Source organism: Staurois parvus, unplaced genomic scaffold, assembly GCF_062004578.1.
Source record: "Staurois parvus isolate SC_StPar_1 unplaced genomic scaffold, SC_StPar_1.0 ptg001451l, whole genome shotgun sequence".
Classification (NCBI taxonomy): Eukaryota; Metazoa; Chordata; class Amphibia; order Anura; family Ranidae; genus Staurois; species Staurois parvus.
In genome coordinates, this window is record NW_028319247.1 from 1046279 (window position 1) to 1067866 (window position 21588).

At 45.5% G+C, this 21588-nt stretch overlaps 1 protein-coding gene across 1 annotated transcript in view; it reads right to left on the bottom strand.

The window, feature by feature from the left end:
- Nucleotides 1-1736: 1736 nt before the first annotated feature.
- Nucleotides 1737-21588, bottom strand: part of PTPN1 (protein tyrosine phosphatase non-receptor type 1) — a 78064-nt gene continuing 58212 nt past the window's right edge. The window contains exons 2-9 of the mRNA XM_089662272.1: nucleotides 17190-17280; nucleotides 16106-16206; nucleotides 13868-13966; nucleotides 10998-11135; nucleotides 7386-7595; nucleotides 5206-5367; nucleotides 3914-4149; nucleotides 1737-2485 (exon numbers count right to left, since the gene is read on the bottom strand). Coding sequence (XP_089518398.1) covers nucleotides 2281-2485; nucleotides 3914-4149; nucleotides 5206-5367; nucleotides 7386-7595; nucleotides 10998-11135; nucleotides 13868-13966; nucleotides 16106-16206; nucleotides 17190-17280 — 1242 coding nt within the window. The 3' untranslated portion in view covers nucleotides 1737-2280. The remainder of the gene's footprint in view (nucleotides 2486-3913; nucleotides 4150-5205; nucleotides 5368-7385; nucleotides 7596-10997; nucleotides 11136-13867; nucleotides 13967-16105; nucleotides 16207-17189; nucleotides 17281-21588) is intronic.

The following is a 21588-nucleotide window of genomic DNA, read 5'->3' on the forward strand; positions in this document are numbered from 1 at the left end:
TGTACCCAAGTTGATCGATTGATACAACCAGCCTGTTGGACTTTACAAGTGATTACTGCTGACGGCTATTATAGCCGCTAGCAGTAATCACTGTGTTCTCTCGGCAGCTTCCCACTGGGAGAACACAATGGCTCCGCGGGAGGGATTCCCTCATCAGCTCTGACTGTGTTGATGGGGGAATTGAGTGTTTTCTTTCCCGCAATCGTGAGGGAATCCAACCACTTTTTTTTCCTGCAACCGAAAGAAAGTCGCTCCGTCTATGGCCAGCTTTACAGTGTGGCTGTAGTCAGTGTAGCAGCAAGGTGGGAGCTGGAGCAGCTATGAACAGAGGAAGTTCTGTCCTCCTGCTGGGGCCATCAGGTCGTCAATGGTCCTAGCATCCAAATGCCTTGCAGAAAGACAGCGCAGCGGGAGAAGCCAACCCTGCTGGGGCAAGAATATCTACAGTTGCTAGGATGCTGGCTGTCCTAGAAGCCAAGCGATGGGATGATCACAGTGCAGTGGGGGGAACATGAACCTAGCTGCGGGCCGGGTTTGGTCTGCAGCCATAGTTTGGAGACCTTTGATCCCTTCAGTAAAAAATTAAAACGCAGTCGTCCTTTAACTATCGTGTCAAATCATTCACACGGACATTCAAAGCAAAACCAATAACATTCTGTACAGCAAACAATTTTGCAACCAACCCCTTTCCAAGTCCCAATCGTTTTCCACAATCACTCGCAGCAATGACCAATCGAGTTGGAGGCAGCATGATGGAAGGGAGGAAATAACAGTTTATTGGACCAGCACATAATTCCAACACATTCGAGTGTCACAAGTGCATTTTTGTATTGAGTCAGGCTTAAACAGTATCGTAAACTTCGCTAAACATCATCATCCCTCCCCCCCCCCCCCACCCTCTAATCCCCCCCCCAACCCCCCCCCCCCTTCCAAACAGCATCAGTAACACGACTCAACACATTGTACTGTGTATAAATGCAAAAGAGGCAAGGAAAAAAAAAAAAAAAAGCTTATACAAAAAAAATACAGAACCGACTGCCCCGGAGTAGACATGGACCTTCCGCCGTCATTTTTGAAACAAAGCACCAGTTACCCACGGCAAGATGTTGGCTCCACGGGTCAAAAAAAACTAAAGGAGGAGACGTCGGCGTATATTATCACGATGAGTAAGCTCCGCTTCCCAGGCACCGTGTGGTTGAAATGCTGGTGGAGGCTTTGTATTTTGTAGGATCCTGTGGGAAGTTCGTATCAGCACTACTGGCAAACATAGGGATCAAGGTATCAAGAGATATTTGGAGAAGGGGGGAAAAAATTGAAAGAAAATTGTAAAAAAAAAAAAAAATTGTAAAAAAAAAAAAAAATTTGTAAAAAAAATTAAAAATTGTAAAAAAAAAACAACAAATTGACGGGGAAGAAACGGATGCTGTTGGCCTACCCTGAGCAAATGGAGAGAAAGCTGCTTATTTCCTAATCTTTAGAAACATACGGTAATGACAATGAAGCATCTGTAACAGTTACGTATAGAGGCACAGCCCACAAGCTTGAGTCAAGAAATAAAAAACAAAAAAACAAACATTCTATACAATCTCTCTGCTGCTTCAACCCCATACTCTAAATTTAATAATAATAATTATTATCATCATGATACAAACCCCCTTTGACAGAACAAGAAAATAAAAAATACATTCCTTTGACACAATCTATTTTTTTTTTAATCTTTCGGGAAGGGGGGGGGGGGCAGCATACCGGGGAGTGAGTCCAATAGAAAAGGAGAATGATTTTGGTTACAAAGATGAAAAAAAAAAAAAAAATGCGCCAAGCTTGTATATCATGACGCCAGTAAAACATAGCAACACAAAATAAGGTTTCTTAATAAAAAAAAAAAAAAAAAAAGAGGAAAAAAAAATACCTGGTCGATAAAGAAAATTAAAAAAAAAAAAAAAAACAACAACAATGTGTTGTAATACCACTATTTTATTCCAAAAAAAAAATATTTGGCATTATTTGTTATTTTTTTTTTTTTTTTTTACTCCTGAATTGTTTGCAGCCCTGAGATGTGGTTATTTCCTCTGTGGGATTGCAGGGCTCGTCGACACCCCATAATAATGCATTGAGACGCATGGGCTAAAGTTCAGGTTCAGCTGTTCCAGCGCTGCCGCAGTCAAACCGCAGCTTGGCGATTGTTTCATTTTTTTTTTTTTTTGTTTTTCCCTCTCATGATTTGGTTTCCAAGTTTGCGTCTCGCTCGCCTCGTACAGCTCGATACCAGGTGGGTGTCCATTAATGGTACCAGACCCGGTAGCATAGGATGGCGCCGGCGGTCAGCACAGTGAACATACAGATGTTTATCACCAGGGACCTCCATTCTTGGCTGTCGTTTTTGTCGTCCGCGGGGCTGGGTTTGATCTGGTCGTCTGTGTCGGGTGAGGAGTGGGTCTGGTCCGCACCTGTGGTTCTCCTACGGATTTCAGTGTCTTGACTAGTGCTGTGCAGAGAAAACAAATATACAAAATTGATGAAGGAGAGCAAGGAAATGGTTAAAGAGAACCTGTACTTACACACATTAACCGCATAAGATCTGGAAGATTTTACCCTCTTCATGACCAGAGAATTTTTCGCTATTCAACACTGCACCACTGGCAATTGCGCAGTCATGCAATGTTGTACCTAAACGAAATTTATATCATTTTTTTCACACAAATAGAGCTTTCTTTTGGTGGTATTTGATCACCATTGGGTGTTCCTTATATAAATGAGAAAAGATTGAACATTTTGGGAAAAAAAAAAAAACAGTATTTTTTACTTTCTGCTAAAAAATCCAATATAATCGATATATCTAATAAAAATTTTAATTTCTTTAAAAATTTAGGCCAAAATGTATTCTGCTACAAGTCTCTGGTAAAAAAAAAACAAAATCCCAACAAGTGTATATTGATCTATCTGTGTGAAAGTGATAGCGTCTAGGAACTATGGGATATATGCGCTGGAACTTTTTTTATACTACTAATGGCGATGATCAGCGACTTATAGCGGGACTGTGATGGGCAATCTGACACTAACTGATGCTGGGGGAGGGGGGAACTGACTGACGATGACATCTCCAGTGACACTAATACAGTGATCATTGCTAATTCTATACACTGTCAATGTACTAATGACATTGGCTGGGAAGAGGTCATCTAGGGGCAATGAACGGTGTGCCTAACAATGCGTAATGTGTGCTGCGGTTACTAATAGATGTGTTCTGCTTTGCAGGAAGAAAACACAGCCACATCGCTGCTCCATGTGCAGAGCCCTGTGTTGTTAGTAAACACAGGGCCCTGTACTGTCATTCGCCAAGTCGATCAGCAGGTCCCGGCCATAAATCAATGGCCGGGACCTGCGCTGTAATGAATATCAGACGAGGCAGCGGGCCAGAGATGGTGGGGGGATGGGAAGATAACATGGCACTGGCAGGGATGAAGTGAACCTTGGACCTCACTTGGTTGGAGGAGGGCAGATCCAGAGGTAAGTGTGTCACAATGTACGCTGCGCATTAGGACAAATGCTGCCTACCCCCACCACTTTATATAGTTACCAGAATACAATATTTTACCCCTTTAGTGGACCCTAAAGGGTAACCCCACCTTCGACAGTTATAGGTCAACCAGGAGAACACTCCAGCCACAGGTGTGTTAGGGACAACAGGGACTGTGGTACTTGTAGGTCCTGCGACCCGTATGCATATCAAGGCTTAATCTTCCATTTTAAATGGACTGTATATGTAATGATTTTATGGTCTTGCTTGAGGAACCCCGCCCCCCCAACACCACCACCAACCCCCCCCCCCCATTCCTTTCCAATTAACGTCTTGGCAAAGTTCAAATGCTAACAGACAGTAGAAAACAAATACCACCATCTCCCTAGTACCTACCTTTCTACCGGGGGCTGTGCAGATAGGTGGGCTCTGCCATCCGGTAGGCTCTCCTCCACCACGCTGACTGCCCGTCTGATCACCTCCTCCACCACCTGCTGCGGGAAGAACTCTGGCTGCTCGATCATTCTGCCGTTCAAGGTCGTCTCCATCATGCGTTTAGGGGGCTGTGGTGGGGGCGGGGTGTGTTCCGGAGGGGGGTCCATGTCCTCGTTGGACAGTTCTTTCCATTGTTCCTGGGGTACAAACAACACTTAGTAACATCAGTCCAGCCATCTGCCTGTCTTCATTAAAGAGACCCTGTCACCGAGTTAAACAAATTGCAGGTAAAAGCACAGAAAGAGTATTTTAAAAGGCGAAGTTCACCTTTTATAGAAAAAATAAAAAATAAAGAATGCACTTCTTTTTGCAGGTAAAAAAAATTAGCATTTTTTATTTTTTGCTCTGCAGCCTGTAAGGCATTGCACCTGCAATCAGCAGATCACGGGTTCAATGTCAGCCTCCCAGTACACTGTCTGCCCATACCTCCTACAGTCACACAGTTACTACAAGAGCGCTCACCAGCACCCTCATTGAGAACTACAAACCATCGGCCTCAGCGGCCAACAGAACTTGTAGTGTATTCATTCACAGAACTTTGTGAATGAATGACACGGCCTTGTGGGCGGAGCCCCGCACAGCCGCGTTGTTTAGAAATTATGACACCGGGTGCGGGGCTCCACTGTCACAGGGAATGGGGGAATCAGAGGGAGATGAGTAAGGCACTAGAACATGTTACTTGTTCTACTCTACATACGAGTAGAACATATAACATGTCCCAAAGGTGAACTTACCCTTTAAGTGTTTACTTGCAGTGTTTTTCCTTTTCATAAATGTATTCTCATTCACTTACAATGTGCCTTTGAACTTGCTACAAATCTGATTCAATTCCCTACCATAGCCCCCTTCCTCCTTACATGTCAAAGCTCTCTTCTCTACTGGGAGTGTCTAATAACTGTCTGTGCTGGCCCAGCTCCTCCCCCACATTATAAGAAAAGAGAAAAGAGGAGTACTAGAGACGGGCACTGGAGTGACAGCTCTGAATCTGCTGACATCACATCCAAGATGGTGTCACCCAGGAGCAGTCTCATAACCTTTAGGATGTCTACACAAGGAAGGTGTTTACAGGTAAATAACGTGTAACTGCAAATATATACTTATGGGAAGATTTTTGTGAAAATGAATGCTCTGGCGACAGGGTCTCTGGACATCTGAATTCTGGGTAAACGGCTAATGTACACGGATAAGCACACCTGTACTGAAGAATCTCCCATGATAAATTTGGCGCCCTCGATGACGGCCAGGTAAGAAAAGCGCAGCTGGTCTGCCGTCTGGATGAGACCCATTCTGTATTTCCTCATCTCTAAGAGAACCTGTTTTATGTCCACGGAGGAGGGGTCTTTCCGCTTGTCCATCTGTGTGAAAGACGGGGTGATGTTAAGAATTCAAAGCACAGCGCACCCAGCTGGACACAAATATAAAGAAGAAGGGCCTTCCCATAATAGAGAATACATCAGGAAACATCTGTTTAAAAATCACACGGGCTTAAAACATGCAAAATCTGCACACTGATCTCCCAGAGATCTGCTGTTTATAACACACAGGGCTCAATTCACAAAGCTTTAGCACCAGGAGAGGGGCCTTTCTTTTGAGTCATGTGACTGTAACTTTCAAATCTTATTGGACACAGCTAAAAATACCAGTCATGGTTATTAAAATTAGTATCCTTATCCTGGCGTGTTTGCCTCCTGAATTGAGCTCTGTAGTGGTGAACATTTGCATATCACAGCAAAGAGGGGGAGGGGTCTTCAGGATCTGGGCCTGGACCTTTGACACCCCCTTTGGCTAACCACATGCGTTGCACATTGTGCCAAGGTGAGTGCCCATGTGGGATCCAGTGCCTGAAGTGACATTACAGGCCATCCCTACAGATTGGGGACCACTTCCCACGGTTTTACTGGGGTCGCAATAATCTGGATGCATTTCTTCTATAGTTGTATTAAAAGACAGTGAAGTTGATTGAAGAATCCAAAAAATTAAATAATAAAAAGAGTTAAATGGATGTTAAAGGTTAAAATTAAAAAACAAAATAACAAACATGTCTATACTTACCTGCTCTGTGTAATGATTTTGCACGGAGCAACCCGGATCCTCCTCTTCTCGGGCCCCTCGCTGGCACTCCTGGCTCCTCCTCTTCTGCCAATGCCCACTCCCAAGTCCATAAGGGTCCTTTCACATGGGGCGGACCTGTTTAGAGGATCCGCTTTCTCAGCGGGAATCTCTTCGCTGATCCCCACTGAGCAAAAGGATGACAGGTCTGTGGCTGCAGATCGGACACAGAACAACTCACTCTCTTCAATGGGCAGACGGGTGAAAATGAATCGCCTGTCTGTTTCCATCCAGGCCCGATCTGACAGATGGAGAGGGAATTGGATCCCCAATCGTCCCTTTTTTGCAGGTCGGATCGGTTGAGATGTAGGCGGGTGTAAACGGTCCATTTACACCCGCCGCTCCATAGAGGAGAATGGAGGTTCCGATCAGGTCTGCCTGCTAAACGGGCAGGCGGACCTGATCGGCGCGTCCACATGACTTGGCCCTGCTGCTGCTGTCTCTCAGCCATTGAGGAGGCAGAGACCTGGGAGAGCAGCCACTCTCATGCACGTCATTGGATTGTGTGCCTTTGCAAACCGGTGCGTCAACAAGCGCCGCATATTCCTCAGTAAATAAAAAATAGGAAAATCTGCATTGTTGGTCAGTAATTTACGCTGTGTGTACGCAAGTATGCTACACAAACGGTTATAGCGGGGAAGTCAAGGATGTTGGTCCACAAAAGTGTTTACAGTGTCCAACCACCTGAAGGTACCAGCCTGTGACTCTGTCTATATATCTATGAATACGCAGCCTGTGTCCTGTACTGTACGATGGAGATATTCGTTTTAGCAAACAAATGTCTAAATTAGGAGAGGGACCTTTAGCCTCATGAATAACTCTAGAATTCTACTACTATACATGGCCAAAGGTTTATCATGTGACCATCACACCTATATGATCCAGTTGGACATTCCATTTTGCAGCGGTGGGCATTAGTTATGAATTGGCCGGCTGTGCTGCTACAACACCCTCCACTCATCTGGAAAGGCTTTCCACAAGATATTGGAGTGTATCTGTGGGAATTCACGAGGTCAGGTATTGATGCTGAACGGGAAGACCTGACTCACAATCGAAATTCCAGTTCATCCAAAAAAATATTTATTGGTTTTGGTGTTCATAATCTTTATGCCAAGATACAATGCTAAACATGAAAATGTGACAAGAGCACCACCTGCTGACTGTAATATTAATATGCAATATTTTCACGTTTTGTTTGTTTAGTAATTTGTAGAAAACTACTGTACATTCCCTTTAAACGAGGTGCAAAAAATGTGACACTCACCAGCAGTAAACAGGTGTCAGCCAGGCAGAAGGTCCCCGATCGGCCGATGCCAGCACTGCAGTGCACCACGATAGGCCCATGTTCGGGGTTCAGGCACCCCGACTCTCGCACCTTGAAGAGGAAATTGAGGAATGATGCTGGAGACTCAGGAACACCAAAGTCCGGCCATGTGGTGTAATGAAAATGCAGAATCTCTCGGGTCTCTTGTGTCTGCAGAACAGAAACAAGAAATTAGCATAGTTTTAAAACCAGAAGCGCCTTCTGGATCTCTAAATACAACCAATACACACTTATCTTTTTTTGTCCCGCAATGTATGTGAGAAGCGAATGGGAAGTTCAAAACCTGACACCGTTCCATATTAAGGGGCCTGTGTCAACCCTTGCACAATGTTGGAGGGACAAGCAACACAGCTTATGGACAGATCAGGTAAGCCTTACAACACACCTTGGCAATCCAGTTAAAGCGGAGCTCCACCCAAAAGGGGAAGTTCCGCTTTAAGGACTGCTGCCCTGCTCCCCATTAAGGACTGGCACCTTTTGGGGGGGGAGCGGGTACCCGAATTTGACAGGTACCCGCTCCCATTTCTGGTCCGATCGCCTAGGAAATCGGAAACGGAAGGTGTCCTCCCTGTGCAGCCACACACACATAACAAGCAACAAAGGAGGCACCAAAAATGGCAGTTATCTTCATAAAACGGCCTGGGAGAGTTCTTCCTCCATTAGTCTAAGTTTTCAAAACAGCTCGCTGAAGGGAATGTGGCCCCGTCTGGAACCAACATGTGTGCAATGGGTAGTCTGTGGTCTACAGAATGTCTACAGAATAGGGATATTGTCTAACTGTCTTCAATGCAAACCAAGTTCCAAAAGCAGTTGACACAAAAAGCAGCCATAGAAAAATGTCTTCCCATTTTGTAATTGTAAAGGGAACCTGTGCTTTGCCCTTTGAGGTTTGTATTTACCTCAGAAGCTTTTTTTAAGCTGCCCCGATTGCCTGCTGACCCCACATGGGAGGTGAGCAGTCAATATTAGTATGGTAGACATTTTACAGGAATGCAGAGAATATATAAAGGTAGAAGGATCTAATTGTAATCATCCTAGCTGACTAGAGTGTCTGGATGTTGGCATGTACTGGGCCACTAAGCCACACAATAATTGCTTATTAAAATGACTCTGTCCTTCTGCCTGTAGTGTCAATATTCACTCTCTATCGCTGCCAAAAAATCTGCATCTAATACTTGAGGTGTATCTCCTTCACAAAAAGTGGAATCTCCCTTTCGGTGTCTCCCAAATGTTGCTCCACGGTTTCCTTTCTGTGCACCGCTATTTCTCCTAAGTGTCCTCATTTCCCTCCTATTGTCCCTCAACTTACCCCTAGTGCCACACCACCCCCCTTAATACCCTTTAATCCCATCAGTACCCACTCAGCATCCCCCAATTATCTCTAATGCCCTTAATCTTCCCCCTCCCCCAGTGTCCCCCAATCCACCTCAGTGCCATACTAATAATGTTCCCCAAATCCTTCTCATTGCCCCCAATTCCCTTAGTGTCCCCAATTCCACTCAAAATCCTTTAATTTTCCCTTCAGTGTCCCCAAATCTATTTAGGGGTTTCTTAATTTCCCCCAATAATTAAAAATAATTGTTAAAGTGCAGGTGTATAAATAATACACGCTGCAGTGAATGCACACTTTAACATATTTTCTATCACTGCAAAACTTTAGGCTCACAGATGTCTGGTCCCATGCTGAGTGTTGTGGTTCCTTCCGATGTTAGAGCAGTACGGATGTGGAACTCCCTTCCACAAGCAGTGGTGTCTGAGGGAAGTATCAATAGTTTCAAAAAAAAACTCTTAGATGGGTATCTTAGTGAATGTAATATACAGGGATATGGGACATGATATTGACTTGTACACACAACCACACAGTTTGAACTGGATGGACTGGTGTCTTTGTTCTTTGTGGATGGACTGGTGTCTTTGTTCTTTGTGGACAGACTGGTGTCTTTGTTCTTTGTGGACAGACTGGTGTCTTTGTTCTTTGTGGACAGACTGGTGTCTTTGTTCTTTGTGGACAGACTGGTGTCTTTGTTCTTTGTGGACAGACTGGTGTCTTTGTTCTTTGTGGACAGACTGGTGTCTTTGTTCTTTGTGGACAGACTGGTGTCTTTGTTCTTTGTGGACGGACTGGTGTCTTTGTTCTTTGTGGACGGACTGGTGTCTTTGTTCTTTGTGGACGGACTGGTGTCTTTCTTCTTTGTGGATGGACTGGTTTCTTTGTTCTTTGTGGATGGACTGGTGTCTTTGTTCTTTGTGGAGGGACTGGTGTCTTTGTTCTTTGTGGAGGGACTGGTGTCTTTGTTCTCTGTGGAGGGACTGGTGTCTTTGTTCTTTGTGGAGGGACTGGTGTCTTTGTTCTCTGTGGAGGGACTGGTGTCTTTGTTCTCTGTGGAGGGACTGGTGTCTTTGTTCTCTGTGGAGGGACTGGTGTCTTTGTTCTCTGTGGAGGGACTGGTGTCTTTGTTCTTTGTGGAGGGACTGGTGTCTTTCTTCTTTGTGGATGGACTGGTGTCTTTGTTCTTTGTGGAGGGACTGGTGTCTTTCTTCTTTGTGGATGGACTGGTGTCTTTGTTCTCTGTGGAGGGACTGGTGTCTTTGTTCTTTGTGGAGGGACTGGTGTCTTTGTTCTTTGTGGATGGACTGGTGTCTTTGTTCTTTGTGGAGGGACTGGTGTATTTGTTCTTTGTGGAGGGACTGGTGTCTTTGTTCTTTGTGGAGGGACTGGTGTCTTTGTTCTTTGTGGAGGGACTGGTGTCTTTGTTCTCTGTGGAGGGACTGGTGTCTTTGTTCTTTGTGGATGGACTGGTGTCTTTGTTCTTTGTGGAGGGACTGGTGTCTTTGTTCTCTGTGGAGGGACTGGTGTCTTTGTTCTTTGTGGATGGACTGGTGTCTTTGTTCTTTGTGGACAGACTGGTGTCTTTCTTCTTTGTGGACGGACTGGTGTCTTTCTTCTTTGTGGACGGACTGGTGTCTTTCTTCTTTGTGGACGGACTGGTGTCTTTCTTCTTTGTGGACGGACTGGTGTCTTTCTTCTTTGTGGACGGACTGGTGTCTTTGTTCTTTGTGAAGGGACTGGTGTCTTTGTTCTCTGTGGAGGGACTGGTGTCTTTGTTCTTTGTGGATGGACTGGTGTCTTTGTTCTTTGTGGATGGACTGGGGTCTTTGGTCATCCTTACCAACTATGTAACTATGGTGGCTCCTTCATCAGTACAGTGTAGGGGTCGACTGTGGACCCCACAAGGCTCAGAGGACCAGACATCTGACAAACTCACAAGTATTGCATGTAGAAGATTCTTCAGGCAGCAATAGCTCTGCAACAGACTGAACATTGACAGCAAGGGGAGGGGACAGGTACTATTTGTGCTCTTCTACAGGCACTGCTTTGATCAACATTTATTTATCTGGAAATGACAGGGTCACTTTAACACCAACATGCATAAAACCTCCAATAACAAATCTGTGAAATAATGACAGTTTCTGGAAAAAGTCTGTCATTGGTCATGGAAGAAAGATGGATAGCATATGATAGCATAGATGGATGATAAATGGGCTACTCACACCAAGGTTCTCCAGCTCCAGCACACGGATTGTATAATAGGATTTGATGTCTTCAGAAAGGAGGGTCAGTTTCAAGTTTGCATCATCAAACACCATCGGGCTGTCCTCTTTCTTCGGCCAGTACTGTGCACACTTGATCTGCGGGGTACAAATGCAACATTTAGTCAAAAGAGCATTTGTGAGGTCAGGTAGTGATGTTGGAAGAAAAGACCTGGTTCGCAATCATCATCCAACTCCTCCCAAAGATGTTCAGTAGGGGTGAGGTCAGGAATCTACGTAGGACCCTGGAATCATCCACAACAAACTGGGCAAACCATGCTTTGTACTCAGGGGAACAGTTCCAGTGCTGGAACAGAAAGGGGCCTTCACCAAACTGGAACCACAATTAGAAGAACACGATTGTCTAAAATATTATTGTAAGCTGTAAAATTAATAGCACCCTTCACTGGAAGAACCTCAACGATTTGAAGAGGGGTCCACATATTTTAGGCCATATAGGTTGGTGTGGTGGTCAGGAGTCCATATACTTTGGCCCATATAGGTTGGTGTGGTGGTCAGCAGTCCATATACCTTGAACCATACAGGTTGGTGTGGTGGTCAGCAGTCCATATACCTTGAACCATATAGGTTGGTGTGGTGGTCAGCAGTCCATATACTGTGGGCCATAAAGATTGGTGTGGTGGTCAGGAGTCCACATATTTTGGACCATATAGATTGGTGTGGTGGGCAGGAGTCCACAAACTTGGGACCATATAGGATAGTGTGGGGGTAAGCAGTCCACATAGTTTGAGACTATATGGGATAGCATGGTGGTTTGGAGTTCTCATACTTTGGGCCATATAGGTTGGTGTGGTGGTCATGAGTCCACATACTTTGGGCCATATAGGTTGGTGTGGTGGTCATGAGTCCACATACTGTGGGCCATAAAGATTAATGTGGTGGTCAGGAGTCCACATATTTTAGACCATATAGATTGGTGTGGTGGTCAGGAGTCCACATACTTTGGACCGTATAAGATAGTATGGGGGTCAGTAGTCCACATACGTTAGGTCTGTATGGGTTGGTGTGGTGGTTTGGAGTCCACATACTTTGGGACATATAGATTGGTGTGGTGGTCAGGAGTCTACATATTTTGGACCATATAGATTGGTGTGGTGGTCAGGAGTCCACATATTTTGGACCATATAGATTGGTGCGGTGGTCAGGAGTCCACATATTTTGGACCATATAGATTGGTGTGGTGGTCAGGAGTCCACATATTTTGGACCATATAGATTGGTGTGGTGGTCAGGAGTCCACATATTTTGGACCATATAGATTGGTGTGGTGGTCAGGAGTCCACATATTTTGGACCATATAGATTGGTGTGGTGGTCAGGAGTCCACATATTTTGGACCATATAGATTGGTGTGGTGGTCAGGAGTCCACATATTTTTGGCCATATAGAATACATATTGTGCAACACATACACTGGTAGATAGCTCATCTCCTGGCAATACACAGAAGTTGAATCTCACGCTAATGACAGTCAGGAAATGCATACGAGTCACTGCAGCTTTTCCTCGAAGATTTCTGGAATTACTGACTGTACAGGATGGAGCTCTATTCTGGCCGGGCTATATGTATTTCCTGCAGTCTCCCCGAAGACGGTTAGAATTAGTCCTGTCTCATCCTAGGTCTCTATAGCCCACCTTTCCTATGCATAGCAGTACTGTGCCATTGTAGTCACCCAACGGAGGGACAAAACACTTTATTTCTAAGCAAGAAAATATCAAATAAATGAATAATCGAATTCTGTATATTTTCCATTTATAGATTTTATCATTTTGGCTGAAACAGTAATACATTTTCATTAGATTTGAACCCGAAAAAGCTTTTAAAATGGGAGGCATGCCTTTTGGCTGCAGAAAAACCCAACCATCCTCGTGAAAATGAGGCAATCTAGAATCACCACAGCATATTGTATATCAGGCGACTCCAGGCACTCAGCGATAGTCAATATCCGACCGCCAGACCACCAACAAATGGATTTTGCACGGCTCCAAAGATTAAAATACCAGGCCAGGCAATACCGTTCAGCAGCAATGGGAAAGGAAACAGAGGCTGCACATGGTGTAAAATGGCTGAATAAGCATTTATTAAAACAAAGACAAGTACTCATATATTAAAAAAGAGATCAGTGCAAAACACAAACGCCACACCGGCAGCACCTTGACGGGCGTGATGACGTTACCAGTTCAAGACCCTCCCAACGCGTTTCGTCTCCGTGGCACGTCATCAGGGGAACAGAAGCAACGGCTAATATGTGGTGGAGGGCACAAGGTGTTTTTGCTAGTTTATTACAATCATCATTCACTCTGTTGGTGGAAAGCTGTAATTTGCACATTTAAAAATCTGATGGATGGACTCAGTAATTCTTAAATATTTTTGATGCAACATTTGCAATTGGACTTTAGACGTTGTATACCATATTTCTTTGTTTTTATGTTTGATTTTTCTGGAAGCACACGTGTTTCACATATGTATATTTGCACATCAGCATGTATTCGGATGGTTAATGAGTGCAGCTATGGATATATTAATTACACTGAGTGCAAATTTTTCTTTTTATTATTAATCTAGGATCAGGTGACCCAGGGAACCAGTCACACTGCAGGAACATCCCAGGGTTTCTCCAACCAGTAACATCTGCAATGGCTGTCTTGGAATAACAAAGCAGCCAATAAATCATAGACGGTAATACCGCAAAGCACAACCCTAATAGCCTCCACCAGGACTTGGCTTAGTGAAAGCTCGTCCTGTTACTCTGTGGCTGAGCATTCCATGGTTCATCTGGCAATAGATAAATATCCACAATAGTTTATACTCACTGATCCCTTCTCTATGACTCGGTTCAGCATGACGACTCCGCTACTTTTCTGTTCCCACACCATCTCCCAGAAGTGACCGCACGTAATCGGAAGAGGACCCTGTCGGGGACAACAAGACTTCATTATCCAACAGACCATCAGCTACAACATTGGACTGCTCTTTGGATGCTATAGAAGCCTGCGCTTGGGGCATAACAATGCAGAGAATGAATGCTATTCAGTCACTCACTAGGTAGTGAAGCCAGGATATGTTTGGCAGCCCTGGAATCAGTACTATAAAAAAAAAAAGTCAGCAACAAAAACCAAATAAACAATAAAAGCTGTTTGTGTCTTCAAAATCACCCTAAATGCTCCCTTACCCTCCCCGATGTCCCTATTTCCCCCTATTGTGCCTCAACCTCCCTTCCCCAGTGCCACCTCATCCCCTTAGTGTCCTGATTTTTTGCTTAGTACCCCCCAAACCTGTCACCTTCACCCTCAACATCCCCCAATCACCCCTATTATTTCCAAATACTCTTCACTGTCCTTCAATCTAGCTCAGTGTTCCTCCCAAACCCTCTCAATGTCCACTAATTCCACAGTGTCCCTCAGTGCCCCTTAATCCTATCAATGTCCCTGTTCCCCCCAGTACCTCCTCATTACCCTCAGTGCCACTAATTACATGCAATGTCCTTCAATTCCCCCTCAGTGTCCCCCTATTCCTCCAAGTGTCCTCCTGATTCATTTCAGTGCTCCCCAATTCTCCTAAGTACCCCCTCATTACCACCAATTACATGCAACGTCCTTCAATTCCCCCTCAGTGTCCCCCTATTCCTCCCAGTGTCCTCCTGATTCATTTTAGTGCTCCCCAGTTCTCCTAAGTACCCCTCATTACCACCAATTACATGCAATGTCCTTCAATTCCCCCTCATTGTCCCCCTATTCCTCCCAGTGTCCTCCTGATTCATTTCGGTGCTCCCCAATTCTCCCAAGTACCCCCTCATTACCCTTAGTGCCACCAATTATATGCAATGTCCTTCAATTCCCCCTCAGTGCCTCTTAATCCTTGCAATGTCCCTGTTCCCCCAGTACCCCCTCATTACCTTCAGTGCCACCAATTACATGGAATGCCCTTGAATCCCCCCTCAGTGTCCCCCTATTCCTCCCAGTATCCTCCTGATTCATTTCAGTACTCCCCAATTCTCCCCAGTACCCCCTCATTACCCTTAGTGCCACCAATCACATGCAATGTTCTTCAATTCCCCCTCAGTGTTCCCCTATTCCTCCCAGTGTCCTCCTGATTCATTTCAGTGCTCCCCAATTCTCCCCAGTACCCCCTCATTACCCTTAGTGCCACCAATTACATGCAATGTTCTTCAATTCCCTCTCAGTGTCTCCTTATTCCTCCCAGTGTCCTGATTCATTTCAGTGCTCCCCAATCCTCCCGCTGGCCTCTAAGACCTAAGACGCTACTGTATCCACGAGTCACAAAAGGGCCAGCATATAGAACCATAGCAAGCAGTGGAGGATGCGGGCATCCAACCCTGCCTGAAATATCAGATGCTGCAGAATCAGATGAAGGTCTTGAAGATACACAAGTAAGGACCCATCACCAGAGACATAAGTATTAGTAATGTTCCTTGCAGAGTTTTTTTTAATTTAAATTTCTTTTTCAAGCAACAAATAAGATTTAAAAGGAAACCTATCCAGAGAGGAACATTGGAGCTGCCACTGCAAACTTGGATTAAGGTGACACCATCAATGGTTCTACTTTAAAAAAAAAAAAAGACATTTTTCGGCAAAAACAACTCCCGTATATCTATTCTGGCTGATGACGTTTAAAACTTTGTAACCCCCATGCAGCTCTGTGAACGTTCCTTTTTTTTTTTCCTTTTTAATGCAAGCAATATAAGTATCAGCCTCTAGCAATCCCTGTACAGCAGGGCTGGAATGTGGAAGCAGTACAAAGAGCCAATTAGATCAAGTCCTGACAGGAGGACAGAGCAGAGTGACAGAGCTGCTTCTTGTTTCACAATCCGATCATAGATTTGGGGGCTGGGTCCACGGTGACCTGAGCTCACAAAATGTAGGTTGAATGATGTTGGCCATCAGACTGAGGACATCAAACGGCTAAAGAAGTGCTGCAGGGGAAATATCTGGATTGAAGGTGAATATTGCAGCAAGTTCTGTTTTTGCTATTCTACCTTATAATCTGTGCTTTAATACATTTATGAATGATGTTTAAGCACCACTACCTACCTGTGTCAGTATATAGCTGCGCTGAGCTTCCTCCATCTTGATCAAACTGGCATTGATGTAATCATTGTCTTCTCTGTGTAGCTTAATCCGGCTGTGATCAACTGTGTGATAAACAATACACATAATTAAATCTGATAAACACACCTGTCATGGGTGACAACACCTCTACTGGTTGGTTGCGGTGACCACCGTCACTAGGACAGGAAAGACTGCAGAAAACATTTTACAGTGGTCACTGGGAGAGGACGTGTGGGAAATCTTCCAATGGGGGTCACCTGTCTCAGTGACAAGTGTCCAAAATAGGATTCCCTCTCGCTTTGAAGAGAATTCCTCTCACCAATTTGTAAAGAAAACTGGGGTTTGTTTAAGACCAATCTTACCCTTTAAAGTCAATGTAGTTTTCTGAGGCCATGTGCAACGCGTTTCGAGGACACAACCTCTTCCTCAGAGCCCTCGAAACGCGTTAGAAAGTTGGTCATCCAGGGTTCCATCGTATGGACTCAGATGTTGTTTGGATCATACATCTTGTTCAGTTTGACATGCCTGTGTTATTATGTCCATTGTGAGTATGATACTTACTTTGTTTCTTTAATAAATATTTTAAACGATAATGCACTAGGTCGGTGCGCCCTTTTTCTGTTTCTCAATTTGCATCCTGGGTTCTGTTGCCACCTTGCGTCAAAAGGACTCCACCACTGGACAGCCAATGGGGAGAGTCAATATCATCCAGGCAGCAACATGTGTTCCCAAAGTAGGACCTTCCTACCCTAGTCCAGAAGAAGAGAAGAATGGAGACCTGGCATGTCACATGACATTCATTCACTGAACCCAGCGATAAGCGGAGGGAGTTAAGGTTAAAGGGTAGTGGGGAGGAGAAGTTCCCCAGCATGAGCTTTACAGGACACCATGGGACACTGACTAGCAAAAATGTGCTTTTAGTAGGGAAATGCCTTCCACCACTAAACCACCTTTTCTTTATTTTTACCTTTTGTGATTGAACAGATTTTCCCACAGGCCTACAAAAGTGTTAAAAACTGAGCGCTATTTTTAGTCGCCCCAACAAGTGAAAGTGCGTTGTACTCACATGGACTGACGTCTCTATAGCGATTGCGGGACTTGTTCTCCAGGAGTCTCGCCACTTTGCACGGGAAATCGCTGGCTTCATTTCGGATTTCCTGCAAGACAGAAGGATGGGAAGCAGTTGAGGTTTGAGGTCTCCGGTGGCGTTAGGTTCCAATGATAAAGTGGGTTGGACCACCCCCCCCCCACCCTCAATCCCGGTCCCCCCCCCCGCCCCCCAACGTCTAATCTGCTTTCCTTGGCAGCGAGGGCTTTGCTGGTTTTGGCAGGGCAGTCTCGGAAAAGAGATTACATTTAAACAGGAACTATTTGGGGGCAACGTTAGATATTCCAGACAAGGAAGAGAAAGATGCATATCAGCGGATCTACGGGAAACCATTGACGACTTACTGAATACATCAACCAGCCTTAAAGGAACAGGCCTGTCGCTGAGGATCATTCGTAAAGGGTAACCGAGGATCAACAATCTGTTCACTCAGATATTCACATTCATTTTCTGCAATTGTTTACACTTACTACACAACTGACATTTTAATGAGGCAATAAATATACTTGTTTACTGCCTCCTGAGTGTTTTGGTGCTTTTTGGATGTTCACTTTCCTCCCAGCTGGGTAAAAGCTTTAAAGTTTAGTTCCAGGAACACAAAAAAGGAAACGCATGAATACTTTGAAGTGGTTGTAAACCTCAGACATGAAATATGAACAAACCACATCCCTCTATAGTGTGGACTTGTCTCACTGCAGAGCACTAAGCGTCATCTCTGTCCGCTGCCTCCTTCCTCTGCGATCAGCATGAGTCACTTCTGACAAGTTTTCCTGACACCAAGAAATAAAAAGGTGACGGGGAGGTAGCTCCAGTGCACAGCCTGTGATTGAAAGCTTCAGCTCTGTTCCTGTGTGAAGGGGGGCGTGCCCCTTCCCTGCAATCAGCTCTCTTAGGCTACGTTCACACTAGAGTTGTGTGCAGGCGGCAGAGAGGCGTTTGGGAAGCGTTTTTACCGCTTCCCAAACGCCTCTGCCAATTCTGCACATTACAGCACATGGTGCTGTTCTAATGGGAGCATTTGCGTCATGTCACGTTGCGTCGCGGCAATACGGACGCCTCTGGTCGAGTCAGGAGGCGTTGAAGCCTCTATTCTTGTCTATGGTGCCGCTCTGCAAACGCCCGGCCGGCGTTTGCAGTGCGGTTGCGACGCGGTTGCGGGGGATTTGCGGAGCGGTAACACCTCTCGAACTGCATTATAGGCGTTTGTGGGGCGTTATTAACTCTCGGCAAACGCCTAGCAACCACCGCTAAACTGCGCAAGTGGCGTTTGCGGAGCATTAAAAAACGCTCCGCAAATGCCGGACCAACGCTTGCCAAACACTATAGGGGTGTTTGGCAAGCGTTGGTAAAACAGCCAAGTGTGAACGAGCCCTTAGTTATGGAGAGTGTAACTCCAGCTCCCTGCTTTCTGAAAGCTCAGACAAGCTGTATAAATTCTGTACTTTGAAGGGATGTAGAGAAGACTGCATATAAACAGGTGCACCTTGTGTAGGAGGATCTGTTTCATCTCTGTGTATCACCTGAGGGCGAGGCCAGTCATTTCACTGGTTAAATAAAAGAGTTTACAACCACTTTAAAGTGTATGGGAAAGAGAAATCTTTCTTCTTTAGTTTTTGGATAAAATGGGGGACAATTAGACCCTTTGCCAAGTTTTTATTGCAGTCTTTGTAAAAATGTACCACCCTCTATTTGTCCTAGTCTACCTAGACCACGGTCCCTGAGACAGAAATGAAAGCAGACCTTCATGAAAAGTGAAAGTACTGCTAATCCTTGTTGGGTATCATCAGCACAGTACATGGAAACCATGGTTACTATGAAGTAGGGCTTGGGTACCAAGGTTGTATCGCTCTTTAGAGGGCATCTGAGGTGTTTATTTGTATTTTCTTACTTATATCAAGTACTTATATAGCCGTCAATTTACGCAGCACTTTACATATATATTGTACATGCACATCAGTCCCTAACCCTCAAGGGGCGTACAATCTAAGGTCTCTAACCCTCAAGGGACGTACAATCTAAGGTCCCTAACCCTCAAGGGACGTACAATCTAAGGTCCCTAACCCTCAAGGGGTGTACAATCTAAGGTCCCTAACCCTCAAGGGGTGTACAATCTAAGGTCCCTAACCCTCAAGGGGCATACAATCTAAGGTCCCTAACCCTCAAGCGGCGTACAATCTAAGGCCCCTGACCCTCAAGGGGTGTACAATCTAAGGTCCCTAACCCTCAAGGGGCGTACAATCTAAGGTCCATAACCCTCCAGGGGCGTACAATCTAAGGTCCCTAACCCTCAAGGGGGGTACAATCTAAGGTCCCTAACCCTCAAGGGGTGTACAATCTAAGGTCCCTAACCCTCAAGGGGCGTACAATCTAAGGTCCCTAACCCTCAAGGGGCGTACAATCTAAGGTCCCTAACCCTCAAGGGGCGTACAATCTAAGGTCCCTAACCCTCAAGGGGCGTACAATCTAAGGTCCCTAACCCTCAAGGGGCGTACAATCTAAGGTCCCTAACTCACATTCATACACATACTAGGGCCAATCTAGACAGGAGCCAATTAACCTACCAGCATGTCTTTGGAGTGTGGGAGGAAACCCACACAGGCACAGGGAGAACATGCAAACTCCAGGTATGACCCTAGTGCTGCCAGGCGGAAGTGCTAACCACCTGTCTGAACCACTGACGGAAGGTTTTGGTAGCATTGGGTGCCCCTCAAACAACACCACATCCCACATTGCTGCGCTACGTACCTTCCACTCACTGCCATTCACCACGGTCCCCACTTCAAGGGGCGTACAATTTAAGGTCCCTAACTGACATTCATACATACACATACTAGGGACAATTTAGACAGAAGCCAATTCACCTCCCAGCATTTCTTTGGAGCGTGGGAGGAAACCCACACAGGCACAGGGAGAACATGCAAACTCCAGGCAGGTGGTGCTGTGGTTGGGATTTGAACCAACGACCCGAGTACTGCCAGGCGGAAGTGCTAACCATTTAACCCCTGTGCTGCCCGCAGGTGTGACAATTTAACCCTGTAAATGCCACGCTACAATCACACATGGCCCAATAGATTTGCATTGGTCACATTCGGCAGGAGTAACCCCAGCCTAAAGCAACATCCTTACTTTTGCATCAGCTGCGAAGCACAGCATAAGGGCACATGTACAACCATGAGTTCCCGCACGCTCAGGTTCACACAGGTGGTAAAACCGTGGCTCAACTGCCTGCTTCTACTGCCCCCTAGCCGCACATGTGAATGAACCCTCAATGTTGTAACACATCTTCATCACTGAGCAGAAAACACGTCTTTTCTTCCCACAAGATGGTGACATCCTGAAGACTGCGGGAAGATGCAGCGTACAAGAGGATGCCATCACAGAGCTGGCCTGTACAACCTTCGGGCACAAGAAGCAGCATGGTGGCAAAGTGTTTACAATTATTTTAGAACCGTCATTGGTGACCAACCTCCTAATAGTTGGCAGTTTATATGACCTGAGTTGAAAAAAGTGCATCCCGTTGCATTGCAATCTGTCAGGAACACGGCTTGTTCTCCGCTGGTGCTAGGCAAGTGTGGGAAGCAGAAACAGAATTCGTTTTTGTTTCCCTTTTTTTTTAATTTCTCTCTACACAGAAAACACCCTTGTTGCAATAGTGGACCCGGGACATTTGGTAGTTTTGTCATTTCTCTGAAATGGGGTGTCAAACTGGCAACCCTCCGGCTGTTGCGAAACTACAAGTCCCATGAGGCATTGCAAGATTGACAGTTACAAGCATGAATCCCAAAGGCTGGGGTAGGATGGGACTTGTAATTTTGCAACAGCTGGAGGGCCACAGGTTGAGCAACCATGCATTAGATCAGGGGTGTCAAACTGGCGGCCATCCAGCTGTTGCGAAACTACAAGTCCCATGAGGCATTGCAAGATTGACAGTTACAAACATGGCTCCCAAAGGCTGGGGTAGGATGGGACTTGTAGTTTCGCAACAGCTGGATGGCCGCCAGTTTGACACCCCTGATTTAATGCATGGTTGCTCAACCTGTGGCTCTCCAGCTGTTGCGAAACTACAAGTCCCATCATGCCTCTGCCTTTGGGAGTCATGCTTGTAACTGTCAATCTTGCAATGCCTCATGGGACTTGCAGTTTCGCAACAGCTGGAGGGCCATAGGTTGAGCACTCGTGCATTAGATCAGGGGCGTCAAACTGGCCGCCCTCCAGCTCTTGCGAAACTACAAGTCCCATGAGGCATTGCAAGATTGACAGTTACAAGCATGACTCCCAAAGGCAGAGGCATGATGGGACTTGTAGTTTCGCAACAGCTGGAGGGCCGCCAGTTTGACACCCGTGATCTAATGCATGG